This window comes from Euprymna scolopes, chromosome 46 (assembly GCF_053919585.1).
Source record: "Euprymna scolopes isolate OS-2025 chromosome 46, ASM5391958v1, whole genome shotgun sequence".
NCBI classification, from domain to species: Eukaryota; Metazoa; Mollusca; class Cephalopoda; order Sepiida; family Sepiolidae; genus Euprymna; species Euprymna scolopes.
Window position 1 is genome coordinate 143,266,203 of NC_136527.1, and position 19,031 is coordinate 143,285,233.

General features: G+C 27.0%; 2 protein-coding genes across 2 annotated transcripts in view; both read right to left on the reverse strand.

The window, feature by feature from the left end:
- Positions 1 to 5,829: 5,829 nt before the first annotated feature.
- LOC145270225 (uncharacterized) lies at positions 5,830 to 6,285 on the reverse strand. Its single transcript, XM_080125857.1, has one exon. It carries the CDS (start codon positions 6,283 to 6,285, stop codon positions 5,830 to 5,832), a length of 456 nt encoding a protein of 151 aa, XP_079981983.1.
- Positions 6,286 to 9,113: 2,828 nt separating this feature from the next.
- The window catches only part of LOC145271176 (histone-lysine N-methyltransferase SETMAR-like), a 43,183-nt gene continuing 33,265 nt past the window's right edge, over positions 9,114 to 19,031 (reverse strand). The window contains exon 3 of the mRNA XM_080126703.1: positions 9,114 to 9,215. Coding sequence (XP_079982829.1) covers positions 9,155 to 9,215 — 61 coding nt within the window. The 3' untranslated portion in view covers positions 9,114 to 9,154. The remainder of the gene's footprint in view (positions 9,216 to 19,031) is intronic.

Here is a 19,031-nt window from a genome sequence, read left to right on the forward strand (position 1 = left end):
CATACTTCACCACACCCAGGCAATATATATATCATTTTATTATATATATTATATTTATATTATTTTATTATATATATTATATTTATATTATTTTATTATATATATCATTTGATATTATTTATTGTATATATTATATTAATATTATATCAATGTAATTATTATATTATATTTTATTATATATATCATATTTATATTATTCATTATATATATTATATTTATATTATTTATTATATATATTATATTTATATTATTTTATTGTATATATTATATTTATATTATTTTATTGTATATTATATATTATTTTATTATATATATATTATATTTACATTATTTTATTATGTATATTATATTTATATTATTTTATTATATATATTATATATATATTATTTTATCATATATATTATAATTATATTATTTTATTGTATATATTATATTTATATTATTTTATTGTATCTATTATATTTATATTATTTATTATATATATTATATTTATATATATTATTGTATTATATATATTATATTTATATTATTTTATTGTATCTATTATATTTATATTATTTATTATATATATTATATTTATATATATTATTGTATTATATATATTATATTTATATTATTTTATATATTATATTTATATTATTTTTTTATGTATTCATATATTCATATTATTTTATCGTATATATTATATTTACATTATTTTATTATATATATTATATATATTATTTTATTATATATATTATATTTATATCATTTATTATATATATTATATTATATTATTTTTTGTATATATTATATTTATATTATATCATTGTAATTATTATATTATATTTTATTATATATATTATATTTATATTATATATTATATATAGATTATATATATTATTTTAATATATATATATATTTATATATATAATATTTATATTATTTTATTGTATCTATTATATATATTATTTTATAATATATATGATATTATTTTATTGTATATATTATATTTATATTATATCATTGTAAATATTATATTATATTTCATTATATATATTATATTTATATTATTTATTATATATATTATATTTTTTATTATTTTATTATATATATATTTATATTATTTTATTGCATATATTATATTTATATTATATCATTGTAATTATTATATTTTTATAATTTTATTATATATATCATATTTATGTTATTTTATTGTATATATTAGATTTATATTATTTATTATATATATTATATTTATATTATTTATTATATATATTATATTTATATTATTTATTATATATATTATATTTTTGTTATTTTAATGTATATACTATATTTATATTATTGATTGTATATATTATATTTATATTATTTATTATATATATTATATTTATATTATTTATTATATATATTATATTTATATTATTTACTATATATATTATATTTATATTATTTATTATATATACTATATTTATATTATTTATTATATATATTATATTTATATTATTTATTATATATATTTATATTATTTATTATATATATTATATTAATATTATTTATTATATATATTATATTTATATTATTTATTATATATATATTATATTCATATTATTTATTATATATATTATATTTATCTTATATATTATATATATTATATTTATATTTTTGATTATATATATTATATTTATATTATTTATTATATATACTATATTTATATTATTTATTATATATATTATATTTATATTATTTATTATATATATTATATTTATATTATTTATTATATATATTATATTTTTGTTATTTTAATGTATATACTATATTTATATTATTTATTATATATATTATATTTATATTATTTATAATATATATTATATTTATATTATTTATTATATATACTATATTTATATTATTTATTATATATATTATATTTATATTATTTATTATATATATTATATTTTTGTTATTTTAATGTATATACTATATTTATATTATTTATTGTATATATTATATTTATATTATTTATTATATATATTATATTCATATTATTTATTATATATATTGTATTTATATTATTTATTATATATACTATATTTATATTATTTATTATATATATTATATTTATATTATTTATTATATATATTATATTATATTATTTATTATATATACTATATTTATATTATTTATTATATATACTATATTTATATTATTTATTATATATACTATATTTATATAATTTATTATATATACTATATTTATATTATTTATTATATATACTATATTTATATTATTTATTATATATATTATATTTATATTATTTATTATATATATTATATTTATATTATTTATTATATATATTATATTTATATTATTTATTATATATATTATATTTATATTATTTATTATATATATTATATTTATATTATTTATTATATATATTATATTTATATTATTTATTTTATATATTATATTTATATTATTTATTATATATACTATATTTATATTATTTATTATATATATTATATTTATATTATTTATTATATATATTATATTTTTGTTATTTTAATGTATATACTATATTTATATTATTTATTGTATATATTATATTTATATTATTTATTATATATATTATATTCATATTATTTATTATATATATTGTATTTATATTATTTATTATATATACTATATTTATATTATTTATTATATATATTATATTTATATTATTTATTATATATATTATATTTATATTATTTATTATATATACTATATTTATATTATTTATTATATATACTATATTTATATTATTTATTATATATACTATATTTATATTATTTATTATATATACTATATTTATATTATTTATTATATATACTATATTTATATTATTTATTATATATATTATATTTATATTATTTATTATATATATTATATTTATATTATTTATTATATATATTATATTTATATTATTTATTATATATATTATATTTATATTATTTATTATATATATTATATTTATATTATTTATTATATATATTATATTTATATTATTTATTATATATATTATATTTATATTATTTATTATATATATTATATTTATATTATTTATTTTATATATTATATTTATATTATTTATTATATATACTATATTTATATTATTTATTATATATATTAAATTTATATTATTTATTATATATATTATATTCATATTATTTATTATATATATTATATTTATATTATTTATTATATATATTAGATTTTTGTTATTTTAATGTATATACTATATTTATATTATTTATTGTATATATCATATTTTACTAGCAATTCAGCCTGGCTTTACTCAGGCCCTATGTTCTGTTCATAACTTTATGTGCATATATATATATATATATATATATATATATATATATATATATATATATATATATATATAAACAGTTTTACACGTGCCCAAGTAACCTACATCTAAAATTTCAAGTTTTAGACCCAAAATTGGCGGAGGAGTTAGGTAGAGTCTACAAAGCTGAACTCTTTCAACTTTGACTTCTTGCCAGCCAAATTTTTGCCCCACAACTGCCTGCTGCATGTCTTATTACTTTTTATATAAAATTTTAAATGTTTAGACCCAAGATTGGTTGAGTAGTTTGCTAGAGGTCGCAAAATGGAGTACTGTTGCTACATCTGGATAGGAGCTGCTCAGTATGCCCCATCCAACCTTGATGGAGTTCAAAAGTCTTGAAACCTAGTAGGTGATGCCCTTTTCTCTTTCCTTCTCTTTCGTACAGAAGAGACATTGTTCGTCTCTACTCTCATTATTTTTATGGCAAGTGCTCGTCTGAACGCCAATCTATGTTCCCCCTTGCCAAACTTTCACAAAAAACACTTAACTAGTTACAACCACTATAAACGATTTCTCCCACTCTCTATCTGTGCCTAAATCTAATCACAGATTCCATGAACAAAGTTTCTTTCCACTCGCCTAAATATATCAATGAATTAATTCTGAAATCTATTTAAATAAAGGGCAAAATGTGTGTATGTGTGTCTCACAGAAACTTTTGACAAAGGCGACAGAACCTGATCAAAATGATATCATTTTAAACCTCGATCCTTCGGATGCCAAATAAAAAAAAAATTGGCCAAAAACATTAATTCCTTCACCCTAAACTGGGCAGTTTTTTACAAGGAGGGGTCGTTTTTTTTGTATCACCATTTTTGCAAGTTATCATATCAGTTGGCAATCCAACTTGCAAAAATGGTGACATAAAAAACGACCCCTCCTTGTTTTTACAACTGTCCAGTTTAGGGTGAAGGAATTAATGTTTTGGGCCAATTTTTTGATATTTGTCCTCCGAAGGGTCGAACTTTAAAATGCTTAATTTGCTTCACTTAATTTGAACGTTCCGGTCACATCATGCAGCATCGACTAAGACGTCAGATTTTCTTTCACTTTCTTTTCTGCCTTCGCGTCACGGGTTCAAGCCTGCCTGCCTATTAGCACTTTTTTTAACACCTCTCTTCACCCTGGCTGCGTACTGTTGTTTTGATTCCCCTCCTTCCTGCTACTACCATTTTTTTTAATACCTCTCTTCACCTGGGGTTCCTTTTTATTGGCGTCCTTCCATCTAGATAGACGATGGAGAATCGCGCCTAAAGGTTGTCATGAGTGGTGGCAACTGTTGCTGTGACTGAGCAGACTGATGCGACCGCTGTACACTTATTAACCCTTGTCCTCAAGCGGCCTCTGGGTCTTGATAAGTGGTGACTCCTTTGTAAAAAAAAAAAAAAAAAATTAAGAATCCAAATGCACACACACATAACATCTATTGTTTTATTTATACAGGTAAAATTTTCCAAAGAGATTTGCTTATTATTATTAGCGTTAAATGTATTCTGGCAATTGTTGTTGTTGTTGGCATCCTTCTGTCTAAATAGACGATGGAGAATCGCGCTTGAAGATTGTCATCATTGGTGGCAACTGTTGCTGTGACTGAGCAGACCGATGCAGAAGCGGCAGATTCTGTTGCATTTCTCGCAAGGATACCCTCTGTTATGTTCTGCCGATGCTGCTGCTGCTGTCCTTTTGCGCCTGCCTCTCTTCTCCTCACACTGTTCAACTCTTCTCTCCTCGTTCAGCCAGACACATTTCTTGACTTTGACCCTCCAGGAATCACGGTCTGCTGCATAGGATTCAAGGTCAAAATGTTGCCGGATTTTAAGTCCCTTTTGTACACATCCTTAAATCTGAGGAGTGGTCTACTGGTTGGTCTGCTGCCAACTGAGAGCTCGCCATACAGGATGTCTTTAGGGATTCAGCCATCCTGCATGTAAACGATGCACCCTAGCCATCTTGAGCCATGACATATGTTTTTTTGAGGCTTATTGTCAGACCAAACTCATTGCAAGCATGGGCGAGGTGCTCAATGAGTTGCTGGAGGGCTTCCTCAGAATGGGCGACTAATGCTGTTTCATCTGATGAGGGTCATGCAGACTTTAGTTTTGGCATGTAGACAGGCCAGGCTGAAAAGGCTTCCATCTCCTCTTGTGCGAATATAGACGCCAACTTCAGTTTCCTGAAAAGCGTATAGTGGCAGAAGTAAGAAAATATGTCAAAAAAGTTGGAGCAAGAACACAACCCTGCTTTAACAACACTGAGGATGGGAAAAGATTCTGAATTTGACACTTCATGTCTTCATGAAAAGATGTTATCATTCTCAGAAGTTTAGGGGGGGCATCCTATTTTTGTAGTAGCACAAAGAGGCCGTTCTTGCGAACGAGGTCAAATACCTTTGTGAGATCAATAAAAGCGAGGTACAGTGGTTTCCTCTGCTCTCAACGCTTCTCCTCAAGTTGTCATAAGGAGAATACCATATCAATGGTTGACTTTTCTGCTCTAAAACCACATTGCACCTCTGGGTAAACTCTCTCTGCAAGTGACTGGAATCTTTTTAATACAACACGAGTGAAGACCTTTTCGACAATGCTGAGAAGAGAGATACCATGGTCTTTATTACAATCATCGCGATCACCTTTATTTACAAAAAGCGTTGTAATGTTGGTGTCACACATATCTTGCACAACCGAATCCTCTTGCCAGCACTGGAGCAGAAGTTGATAGAAATGATCAAGGAGAAATATATTTTTGTCAGCCTTGATGATTTCAGGTGGAATGCCAGCACCACCTGGAGCTTTATCACTAGCAAGGGTGTCAATGGCTTCAGTGAGTTCGTCAAGGGAAGGGGGATTATCAATCAATGGCTGACAAGGGTGCGATGCCTTTAATTGCTGCGTTAGTGACGGTATTCTCATGTGAGTATAGCTGCTTACAGTATTCAGCTCATCTCTCCATCTGCTTTCCGCAGTTCGTGATCATGTTGCGTGATTCCGACTTCAGTGGTGCAGTCTTAACTATTCTTGGGCCGAAGGCCACCTTCAGTCCCACATGAACGTTTCCTCAACAGAAAGTTGGATGCTGCTACATAGGTTCAGCCAGTATTCGTTGGTGCAGCGTCTGGCGTCACTTTTGGCCTTCCTGGATGCAACGAGTGTCTTCTTGGAAGTGTCTCCTTTATACTCAAGCAGCGCAACCCATTTAGCTGAGATAAACTGGTTCTAGTTGAGTGATCCCTGCTTCAAACCAGTCTGGATTCTTTTTCTCCTGCTTACCAAAGGTGTCCATAGCAGAGTTGTAGATGGCCTCATGAATGTGCCCCCATCTCTCATCTGCTGTATTAGTTGGACAGTCTTTTAAGGCTTCCTGGAGTGAGTCTGCAAAGCATGCGCATGCATTGGGAAAGGAGGTGAAGGCTATATTTATGCAAGGTCATCCTTTTTGCTTGGTGTTTTTGTAGATTTTCTTAGGTTTGATAGAGACTTTAGCTGCAACTAGCGTGTGGAAGCTGCAAGCATTTTCGACACAATTCAGCGAGTTTCTTCTGGTAATGATGAGATCCACTTGGTGCCAATGAGAGAGACAGAGAGAGAGAGAGAGAGGACGGGAGAAAGAGAGGGAGTTAGAGAAGAAGAGAGAGGGAGAGACACTCTGCGATATGCTTTGTTTGGAAGAATGTGTTTGTGATACATAAGTCATTGGATGTACACATTGAGTCTTTGTCGATTTTTGTTCCTCTTGCTGATGCCAAAATGACCGATGCAATGAGGCCAGGAGTCACGGTCGGCTCCGATACAAGCATTGAAATCACTGAGGAAGTATAGTTTATCTGAGGCAGGAATTGTCTTTATGGTGCTCTCCGGCTCCTCATAGAACTCGTCCTTACACCTCAGCACTAGAGTTGAGAGTGGGAGCGTAGATACTCAGGATATTCACTCGGCCTGATTTGCTGGAGAGACACATAGGGAGGATTCTTGGTGTGCCTTTCGATAGAAGTTTAACTGCGGACAGTTGGCTGTTCTTCACTGCGAGTCTAACACTGTGTAGGTGTGGCTCCTTTGGTTCCTTGCCTTGCCAGAAAAAAGTGTAATCCTGTTCTCTGATGCTGCCAGTCTGCAAATCTTGTCTCCTGCAGGGCTGCAATATCAATGTTGAGCCTCTTTAACTCGCGGTTTATGATAGCTGTCTTTCTTGATTCATCAATATGCTGGAGATCATTTGAAAGTCCTAACATTCCAAATTGCCAGTCTCAGCACTGACGGCTTTGAAAATTTTAAAGATTTAGTTTTGGCAGATGCACAGTTTCTGATCTGCTTTTCTGATTTTGTCCTAGCTTCAGTCACCCAATGAAGCAAACAGACCATGGCAAGTCAGCATCTAATTGACCGGGGGCTGCTCGGCGGCGGCTGACTAGTCGGGATTTTGGTGATTCCTCCCACCATCAGAGACAACCCGTAGCGTCCAAGCTAATGCCAATATGCTTATAACTTGTAACTGTTGTTTCTGTTGCTGGAGCAGCGACAATGAAGTGTCCTCTCCAGGACGTGAACCTGGGCAAAGTGCTTCCTACTGTTATTTTAACTCCCCCCATACCTCTCCACACCCAGGCAACGCCAAGTACCCCTGCTAGTTTAATATATAAAAAGCAAAATGTGTTTGTATGTTGCCAAAAACTATTGACACACATGACTGATCCTCACAAGACCAGTATCATTTTAAAGCTCAATCTCTCGGACGACAAATATCAAAAAATTGGCTAAAGGAACAGCGAGGATACTAAAAAGAGCTCTCGGTTGGTTTTAATGAAAACCAGGGCAATGTTGACAGTTGGTTTGGCTGCCCCATACCTAGCGTTACAATATTCAAAGGAAGAAAACTAAAAAAAAAAAAAGAATAGTAAGGGAGAGAACTTGAATGCCTACCAGACACTGTCCTCGAGTGTCTAAAGTCTCTCTGTACAAGGGTTTGTCAGAACAACCTGGCATGAGGATACTTTTTCAATACAAGTAAATCCTGACCAAATATTCAAAATCACATAGTATTCGCTGCCCAAATAAGATCTCCTAACTATGGCTAACTTACAGTAGTTTTTCCGACGAATGGTGCACCTTCTCCAAGTGATATTACCTCAAGTAACTGCATGAAGCTGGATACTCCACCAGACTAGATAAATTCTTGTCCTGGAATCCAGTAAGACCAAGAGACCAAAATGAAAGATATACTACAACGTATAAAAATGGTTAATTGGGGAGAGGAAAATTATGTTCTCAATTTCTTTACTAACTCAGTGTTTGAGATATAAAGAACTTAAGTGGAACATTCCAATATCTATGTATTTCATATAGAGTTCAGGTGTTAGCCCCAGGTTGTGGGTCCCTTGATTTCTGAGAACTTCTAATAAAGTAAAATAAAACAAAAAGACAAAAATATTAATATAAATGTATAATTTTTGGAGAAGAGCTTATAGAAACCAAGAAAAGATTGCCTCTAACCCTTTATGACTAAAAGGAACAGCTTGTCAAATTACAGCATTGTGACGTCATCATAATAAACATTTTTGGAATTTTGAATGCCAGAAAACCTTAATTTAATGTACATATGTGTAAGTGCATCCACTGGACCATCTGTAAACAATAAAACATCCAATGTAGCAGCAAATCCTGGGAACATCAACCTGAAAGAACAGTTGGAAATGACTTATATACCGGACATTACGACCATGTAATCCCTACAGCCACCTACCTTGAAAATGCTGCTGTCAAACCTGACATAGTTATATGGAATAAGTCAGAGAAAGTTGCAACCTTGGTTGAAGTGAGTGTTCCTAATGATGGCGGTCTGAACAGAGCTGAAAGGGAGAAACAGACCAAATATCAAGGTTTCATGTATGATATGAAAAGAAATTGGAATCTTAGGGAGATATCAATCATACCAGTTATTATAGGTGCCACAGGGCTTATGAAGAAAAACCTGAAGTCCTACCTGACTAATATTCCTGGTGAACCAAGTGCAAAAGAGATCCAGACAATTGCACTTAAGGGAACACCAAGGATACTAAAAAGAGCTCTCGGTTAGTTTCAATAAAAAGCAGTAGAATGTTGGCTGCTGGTTTGGCTGCCCCATACCCAGCATTATAATCTTCAAAGGAAGAAAATAAAAAAAGAAAAGATAAGAATTGAATTGCATACAGGATATTAATATATTAATGTATAGTTTTTGAAGAACTCATAGAAACCAAGGAAAGATTTCTGCTAACCCTTTCATGACTATAAGGAAGAGCTTGTCAAATTACAGCATTGTGACGTCATCATAATAAATATCCATGAATGATTCTTTTGTTTTTTTTTTTTTTAGTAACACAGAATATATTATTGGTTATATACAGCATAATCACGTTAACACACCAGTTCCTGCTGGATCGCTGAAGTTAAGCAACGTTGAACCTGGTCAGTACTAAATGGGTGACCATTTGAGACTTCCATGTGCTGTATGTGCTCTCTGCTTATCTCGGCATTGCTTCCAATCGTTCTGAACTTCTCCTTGCCATTGGACTCAAACAATATCGATTCAGGAGAGGTTTGGTTGGATATTGCGCAAATCTTACCTCACAATTACACACGGTACTGCCCCTGCAGGATGTATCCTTTGTCTTTTGAGACTGAATGGAGGCATCGTATTATTGGTTATCTGATATACATTGATTAACCATCAAAGATTTTTTTAAGAAACCTTGAAATACAATGAAATGCGAATGCATGTCTCTCCAAACATGAAAATAACAATAAAATGCAGAATTAGCAGAACCAGCAATAGCGACAGCAACGATGATGTTGGAACAAAACGTGTTTGTTGATGTAAACCAATCGGGCATATTTAACATATATGAGGGCATCACAGACTGTCTTTTCTGTGTCCACAATTTTAGCAAGAAAAATACTAGGAAAGGATCATTCAGTTTAAAAACAATCAAGTCTGAAGTGTGAACATCACAGTTCAGAGCCTCTCAGGATGTGTATTGGCACGAATAATTAATTTAAGGGACACCGTGGGAGTATAATTGTTACTTGAATATGTCCACAAAATTATCAGCATTAATCTGAAATGGACAAGTAAACATACGCCCTGAACTCCTTATCATTAGTAAAGACACAAAAACTAACACAATCTCAGATAAAAAAGAACTCCCTACTACCCAAGGATCTTTAATTATATCCACGTGTGAAGTATAAATTCAACTGGATACCCACAGCAGCATCAGTGTGGGTCCAGGCCTCAAGGATTGCGATCGTTATTGTCACCATCTCCGCAACAATCAGCAGCACAGCCGCCATCATCGCAATAAACAATACTATCTATATTAAACTGGCTTTGTGGATATCCTGACAATTAGCAAATGTATGTAATAATAATAATAATAATAATAATAATAATAATAATAATAATAATAATTCTGATTTCGCTTATGAACGTCTCTCTGGAAAGGGATGTGATTAATTTCCAGAAGATTTCCCTTAATCTCGGCTTCAAACCAAGAGCTTCAAAGATCAAGGGTTTTCCTAAGGATGTTGGTGGTACCTATAATTGCAGAGGTTTGAAGGCCACCTAAAACATCGGGGATTTGTAGTTTTTTCAATTGTCCTTCCAGATGACTTGATACTACTCCTAGTGTACCAACTACGACCGGGATTATTTGTGTTTTAACCCCATGTATACGCCTTATCTCCAAGGCCAATGGAGCATAATTGCTCCACTTCTCATTCTCCTTCTCTCTCACATTCCTGTCCCAAGGTACTGAGAAGTCTACAATCTGCCAGTTTTTTGAGACCTTGTCAATGACGACCAAATCCGGACGATTATGTTCCAATTGCTTGGTTGTTATGACACTTTTGTCTCACCATACCTCTACCTTGCCATCCTCACTTGTTCTCACTTCATCAGGCACCTCCTCAAACCATTTTCCAGCACACTTCAGCCCAACCCTCTTACACACCTCCTAATATATCCGGAGTCCCATGCGATCGTGTCTTTTGCGGTACTCTCTCTGGGCCAGTCTACTACACTCTGCTGCAAGATGCGCAATTGATTCTGAGGTCTTACCACAAATCTGGCATTCTGCAGCAATTTCCTCTCCTAGAACCACTTTTTTGAACAATCGTGTTCCTAATGCCTGCTCTTGTGCTGCACAAACAAAAGCTTCTTATCCAGATACCCAGCTCTAAGCCATTGCCATGATCTTTCATCAGCCACTTCTACTAAGAGTACTGAAGAACCTTCCATGCCTTTTCTTCCTAGCCGGTTCCTCTACCCTTTCTCTATCCATACGTTTCACATAATCAGCCTTGGTCTCACATACCTCCACTTCATTGGCCACAACCTTAAACATCCACTCCTCACTTCTAACCACATGCTCCTTCAACGACATCTCCTCGGTTCTAACGTAAATCAATATGTTCTTTCTTATGATGTTGTGAATTACTCCTTTTCAATCCTCTCCCACCATCTTTCCTCTTTTGATACAGCCTTGCTATGCTACTTCGAATGTGAAATATACCAAACATTGCTAAAACTTTTCTTGTTTTGATATCCATGGCATGCAAATCCTTGTCAGACCATTCTAAAATTCCCACACTATATCTCAAAACACTGACTGCCCATGCATTTACTGCTTTCGTTAGATTTCCTCCATACAGTTTCGACTTTTCAATTAGTTTCACTCTTCTAAAATACTCCTTCCTGACTTTTTCTTTCATTTCTCTGTTCAGGATGCCTACACCCTCCAGCACTCCTAAATACTTATACCCTGTATCTTCTATTGCTTTCATGATTTCTCCATTTGGCAGCACTATTCCATTCGAATGAACCTTTACTCCTCTTTTCATCACCAGCACCACACATTTACTAATCCCAAACTCCATCCCAATGTCTCCTGAGTATGTCCCCACAAGTTCTACCAGTCTCTCCATTTCCTTTTCATTTCTACCGAATATTTTCAAATCATCCATAAACAGTAGATGGTTGAGGTGTTTGTCTCCAGATCCAAAGTTATACCCCAGTTTTTCTATCTTCAAGAGGATGCTCAGTGGCATCATTATCATTACAAAAAGAAGTGGCAATAATGAATCTCCTTGAAATATCCCACGTTTAATGCCAACCTGCCCCATCTCCTCGCTGTCAGCACCGTTTTCCATTGAGCCATACTTGTCTCCAAAAGCCCTACCACATTCTCAGCAATCTTCATCATCATTTTCACGTATCCATGAATGAGGAACCATGTCATAAGCCTTTCTGTAATCGATCCATGCTACGCTCAGATTTCTCTTCTTCTTCACATCCTGCATTATTGCTTTATCAATTAGTAGTTGCTCTTTAGTACCTCTTGAGCCTTTCCGGCACCCCTTTTGTTCGTCAGGAAAAACACCATTATTCTCTAGATGTTCATAAATTTTCTCCGCAAATATTCCAGTCAACAGTTTCCACATCAATGGCAGACATGTAATTGGTCTATAATTATTGGCATCTGTTCCTTTTGCAGGATCTTTCCTAATCAGTGTTGTTATTCCCTTCACAAGCCAATCAGGGACATCTCCCGACTCTACAACCCTTTGCAGAGCAGCAGCTATAGGTGGAAACTGTTTAAACCAGAAGCCCATCACTCCATCTGGACTAGGTGCCTTCTAGTTTGTCATCCTTCGTATGCCAGCTTTAACGTCATTGATGGTTATCTCAATGTTCTTCATCTGCTGCATTTCTGATAGCCTTTCTCTGACCTCTCTCAACCTGCTAGCCTTCTCATTACATCGCCCTTCGACAGACCAAATCCCACTCCAGAACTTCCTGGCATCTTTTGCATTTGGAGTGTTGTTATTTCCCGCTTGTTTACTACCATTTAATTCTTTATACAGTGGAGACTGATTGTTCCGGAAAAGGTTGTTCTGCTGAAATGCAACACTTTTTCCAACAAAGTTCCTAATTTTCATACCACCCGTGTGGACCTTCTCTTTCAACATTGTTAGAACGTTCATCGTTCCTTTTTCCACCAATCTATACCTCCTTTCAAGCTCGTCCTTAGCTTTCTGTCCTAGTTTAACTCCTTTTCTTATTTCTTCGATTCTACCAATGTCTTTCCGCCACCGTTTAATACTTTCTTCAAGCCGCCTCTGCTAGTGTGGCCTTCTATCCTTCATTTCTCCCTTTTTCTTCTGTAATAAGCCAAGACGATTCACAATAACGTATGACACTGCATATAGAAGCCTGTTAATTCCGTAATCGATATGTTCTTTCTTATGATGTTGTGAATTACTCCTTGAATTATTTTTACCTCGTTTTTCACCTTCCGCCTATCACTACTCTTCATACTTGGAATCTCTATGATATCGTCTCTAAGAAGAACCTCTCTTAACTTCTGAAGTACTTTTTTTAGAGAAGTCAAAGTTCGAACTTCATCACCACTTTTCCATACATCTGCTCCTTTCACTGGCTCCATTGTCTCAGAGTCAATGATCTCATCTGCCTTAGATCCTTCAAACTCTTTCTCATTACTTCCCCTAACCATAGGATTCCATACCTCCTCAGTTGTTCGCCTCCCATCATCGTTTACATTTCCCTTCTGCACTTCCACTCTCTCAGTTCTTTCATCAGAGATAGTTTCATCAATTTTACTTTCGTTATTCATTTCATTCCTAACCATCCATTCAATCTCTTCTTTTGCAATCACTGAAAGTAGGTTGTTATTTTTAATTTGTTTTAACTGGAATACAAAACTCGTGACACTTCTAGCTCCTCCTTCTCTCGATTTCCATTCTTCCTTCATTTTTCGGATATATCCACCAGATTTTGTACTTCCATTTCTTACAAAGCATTCCCACAGTACTCTTCTTTCATCATCCGTCCATGTTTTTTTACATTTCCTGTTCCAACTCCCTTCGTGTCTTGGTACCCTCTCTGGCAATTCTCACTCCCCCTATATCCAGCCACATCCTCAGAATTTCGAACAGTTGTATGATGACGACAGGACCCACCCTGTTGACCAGTGGGACACCCATCTGACGTGAGACCATATAAAAATAAATAAATAAATAAATAATAATAATAATAATAATAATAATAATAATAAATAATAATGATAAATAATTATAATAAATTATAATAATACATAATAATAAATAATTATGATAATAATAAATAATAATAAATAATAATAAAATAAATAATAATAATAAATAATAATGTTAAAAATAAACAATAATAATAATAATGATGATAATAATAAAAATAAATAATAAGAAGAAAAGAATGAATAATAAATAATAATGATGAACAATATTTAAAATTAAAATAATAATAATAATAAATAATAAACAATAATAAATAATAAATAATAATAATAATAATAAAAAAAATAAATAATAATAATAAATAACAATAAGAATCAAGAGTAATAATAAAAATAATAACAATAAATAGTAATAATAATAATAAATAATATTTAAAATAGTAAATAATAATTTAATAATAATAATACAAATAATAATAAATAATAATAAACAATAATAATAAATAATAATAATAATAATAATAATAATAATTATAAAGAATAATAATAACAATAATAAATAATAAAATAATAATAGTAACAATAATACCAATAATAATAATAATAATAATAATAATAATAATAATAATAATAATGAAAAGTAAATAAAACAATATAAAATAATAATAAATGATAAATAATGAATAATAATAACAAGAACAATAATAAATAATAAGAATAAATAATAAAAATAAATTTATTATTATTATTTATTTATTATGAATAATAATAATAAAGAATTATAATGATAAATAATATAATTAAATAATAATAATAATAAATAATAACAATTAACAATTATAATAATAAATAATAATAAAAATATTTATAATGATAAATAATAACAATAATAATAATGATAAAAATAAATAATATAATTATCATAAATACTAGTAATATATTTATAATGAGAGTTATAAAAAGAATAATAAATAAATAATAATAATAATAAACAATAATTTTAATAATAAATATTAATAATAAAATAAATTTATAAAAATAATAACATATAATCATATTATTAATAATAATAACCAATAATAATTATGAATAATAATAATAAAAATAATAATAATAATAATAATCATCATAATAATAATATTAATAATAAATAATAATAATTATAAATAATAATAATAATTATTATTATTATAAATAATAATAATACATAATATTAATAAATAATAATAATAAATAGTAAATAATAATAAGTTATAATAATACTAAGATTAAATAAAATCATAATAAACAATTATAATAATAATGATAATAATAATAATAATAATAATAATAAATAATAACATTAATAAAATAATACCATTAATACTAATAATGAAAATAACATTAAATATCATAGTAATAAATAATAATAATAATAACCAATAATTAATAATAATAATAATAATAATAATAATAATAATAATAATAATAATAACAATAATAATAATAATTTATAATAATAATAACAATAAAAATAATAAATAACAATAAATAATAAATAATAATAATAGTAAGATTAAATAATAGTAAACCATAACAACAATAATAATGATAAATATAATGATAAATAATTATAATAAATAGTAATAATAATAATAATAATAAATATTAATAACAATAATATTAATAATAAATAAAAATAATAATAAGCAATAATAATAATAATAAATATTGATCATAATAATAATAAATAATAATAATAATAATAATAATAAAGCATAATAATAATAAAAATAATAAATAACAATAATAATAATAATAAAAAATAATAATAAGTAATATTAATGATAAATTGTAATAATACATAATAATAAACAATGATAATAATAAGGAATAAAATAATAATGGTAATATTAAATAATAATAACTAATAATAATTATATATAATTATAAATATTAATAATAAAATTACAATAAAAATACAAATAATAATAAACAATAATAATAATAAATAATAATAATACTAATAATAATTATAATAATAAAATGAAAATAATAAATAATAATAATAAATTATAATAAAAATAATGATAATAATAATAAATAATAATAATAATAATAAATAGTAGCAATATTAATAAAAATAAAGAATCATAATAATAATAATAAATAATAATAATAATAATATTAATAATATTAATAAAATTAATAATAATAATAATAAATAAAAATAATGAATAATAGTTATAATAATACTAATAATAAAAAGTTATAATAATAAAAATAAGAAGAAATAAGAATAAATAATTATAATAAATTATTATAATAATAATAACATTAAATAATAATAAATAATAATAAATTATAACAATAATAATAAGTAAAAATAATAACAAGAATAATAATAAATAATAAAAAATAATAAGTAATAATAACAAAAAATAATAAAAATAACAATTAAATAAATAATAATAATAATTATTAATAATAATAATATCATAAATAATAATAATAATAAATATAAATGGTAATAATAATATTAATATGAAGAATAATAAATATAATGATAAGTAATAATAATAAATAATTATAAATACTAAAAATAATCATAAAATAATTAGTAATGATAATAGTTATAATAAATAAAATAAATAATAACAATAAATACTAATAATAATAAATAATAATGATAAATAATAATACATAATAATAATAAATAATAATAATAACAATAATAGTACATAATAATAATAATAATAATGTTACTAATAAATAATAATAATAAATAATAATAATAAAAAATAATAAAAATAATAATTATAAATAATAAATTATAATAATAATAATAATAATAATAATAATAAATAATGATATATGATAATCATAAATAATAATAATAATAATATTGAATAATAATAATAATAAACAATAATGGTAATATTAAATAATAATAAATAATACTATTAAATTATAATAATAATAATAAATAATAATATTAATAAAAATATTAATAAATAACAACAATAATAATAATAATAATAAAATAAAAATAATAAATAATTATTGTAATAATAAATAATAATATTAATAATAAATAATAATAATAATAAATAATAATAAAACGAATAATAATAAATAATAATTATAATAAATAATAATGATAATGATAAAATAATAATAATAATAATAATAATAATAATAATAATATATTAAGCTCAAAGAAAACCTTAGAGGCTATCGTCATATTGTTGAAGAAAAGATACGTTTTTTCAATATTTCAGATTTATTCATCTTAAAAAGCAATATTTCTTTCAACATATCAAAACTTTGGACATTTTTCAGGCGTGTTTCGTTTACGCAGAACAATCAATATTTTTATGTTAATATTGAATTTTATTTTTCCATTTTATTTTTCAACAAAAAAAACAGAAATTTTGTTAGAAAAAACAAGCATGAACAATGTTGGGAAATAAAATTTCCATAAAAAAACTGCAAAGAAACTAAAATTTTGGGAAAATTTATTGATTGACTAGCGGGACATGTGGAAATTCCTCAGGGGACTCAGTCATATTTAATATATTTATGTTGCCATTCTGTAGATGTTCAATGTAAATGGAGACGTTCTGATATTATTGTAGTTGTTTTGTTAAAACTGCAAAAGTATTTATCTAAGCTAGCAGGGACGCCCGGTAAAGCCCGGTCATCAAGTACGCTTAAGTATGATATTTAAATTCTTGCAGATTTCATATATATTATCATAGAGTTAATGTTCTGCCGATTTTTATATATTATAAAGTAGCGATTTCAAAAATAAAAAAAATATATCCATATGACTTGTGCATTAGCTTGAATTGAAACCGAAATAAAAACTTATAAACAAATATATGTATATATATATATATATATATATATATATATATATATATATATATATAATATACATATATATATATATATGTATATATATTATATATACATATATATATATATATATATATATGTATATATATTATATATACATATATATATATATATATATATATATATATATATATATATATATATATATATATACATATGTATATATATTATAATTGAAACCGAAACCAGAACTTATGAAGAATTCTTGATATAATTATTTATATAAAAATATTTATATAAAATTTTTATTTTTTTTTATATTTATATAAAAAATAATAGTGCCATCAGCTATAATCAAAACCGAAACCAAAACTTATGAAGAATTTTTGGTAAAATTATTTATTACAAGAAATGGAAGTTCATAACAATTAAACGACATTCACTCGGATGTACGCATGACACACAAAATAAATAACACATGCTATCGTATTTGTATGTTGATGTGTGAGATTTCCTTGAACTGGTGAGAGTGAGTGCAACACAGCTGTGTTCGTTAATTGATTTGATTTCAAACTGATATTTTTAAATTGATACATATATACAAACATACATTGTTGACATTCGGTTTTAGAAGCTTAATGTTTACTAGATATAACAAGAAAGCATATATAAATGAATAACTATTTATACTAGTGGCATGGGACGCTTACATATGATATTTTAATCTGTCCAGATTTTGTATATATTATTATATTATTACATTATTATAGT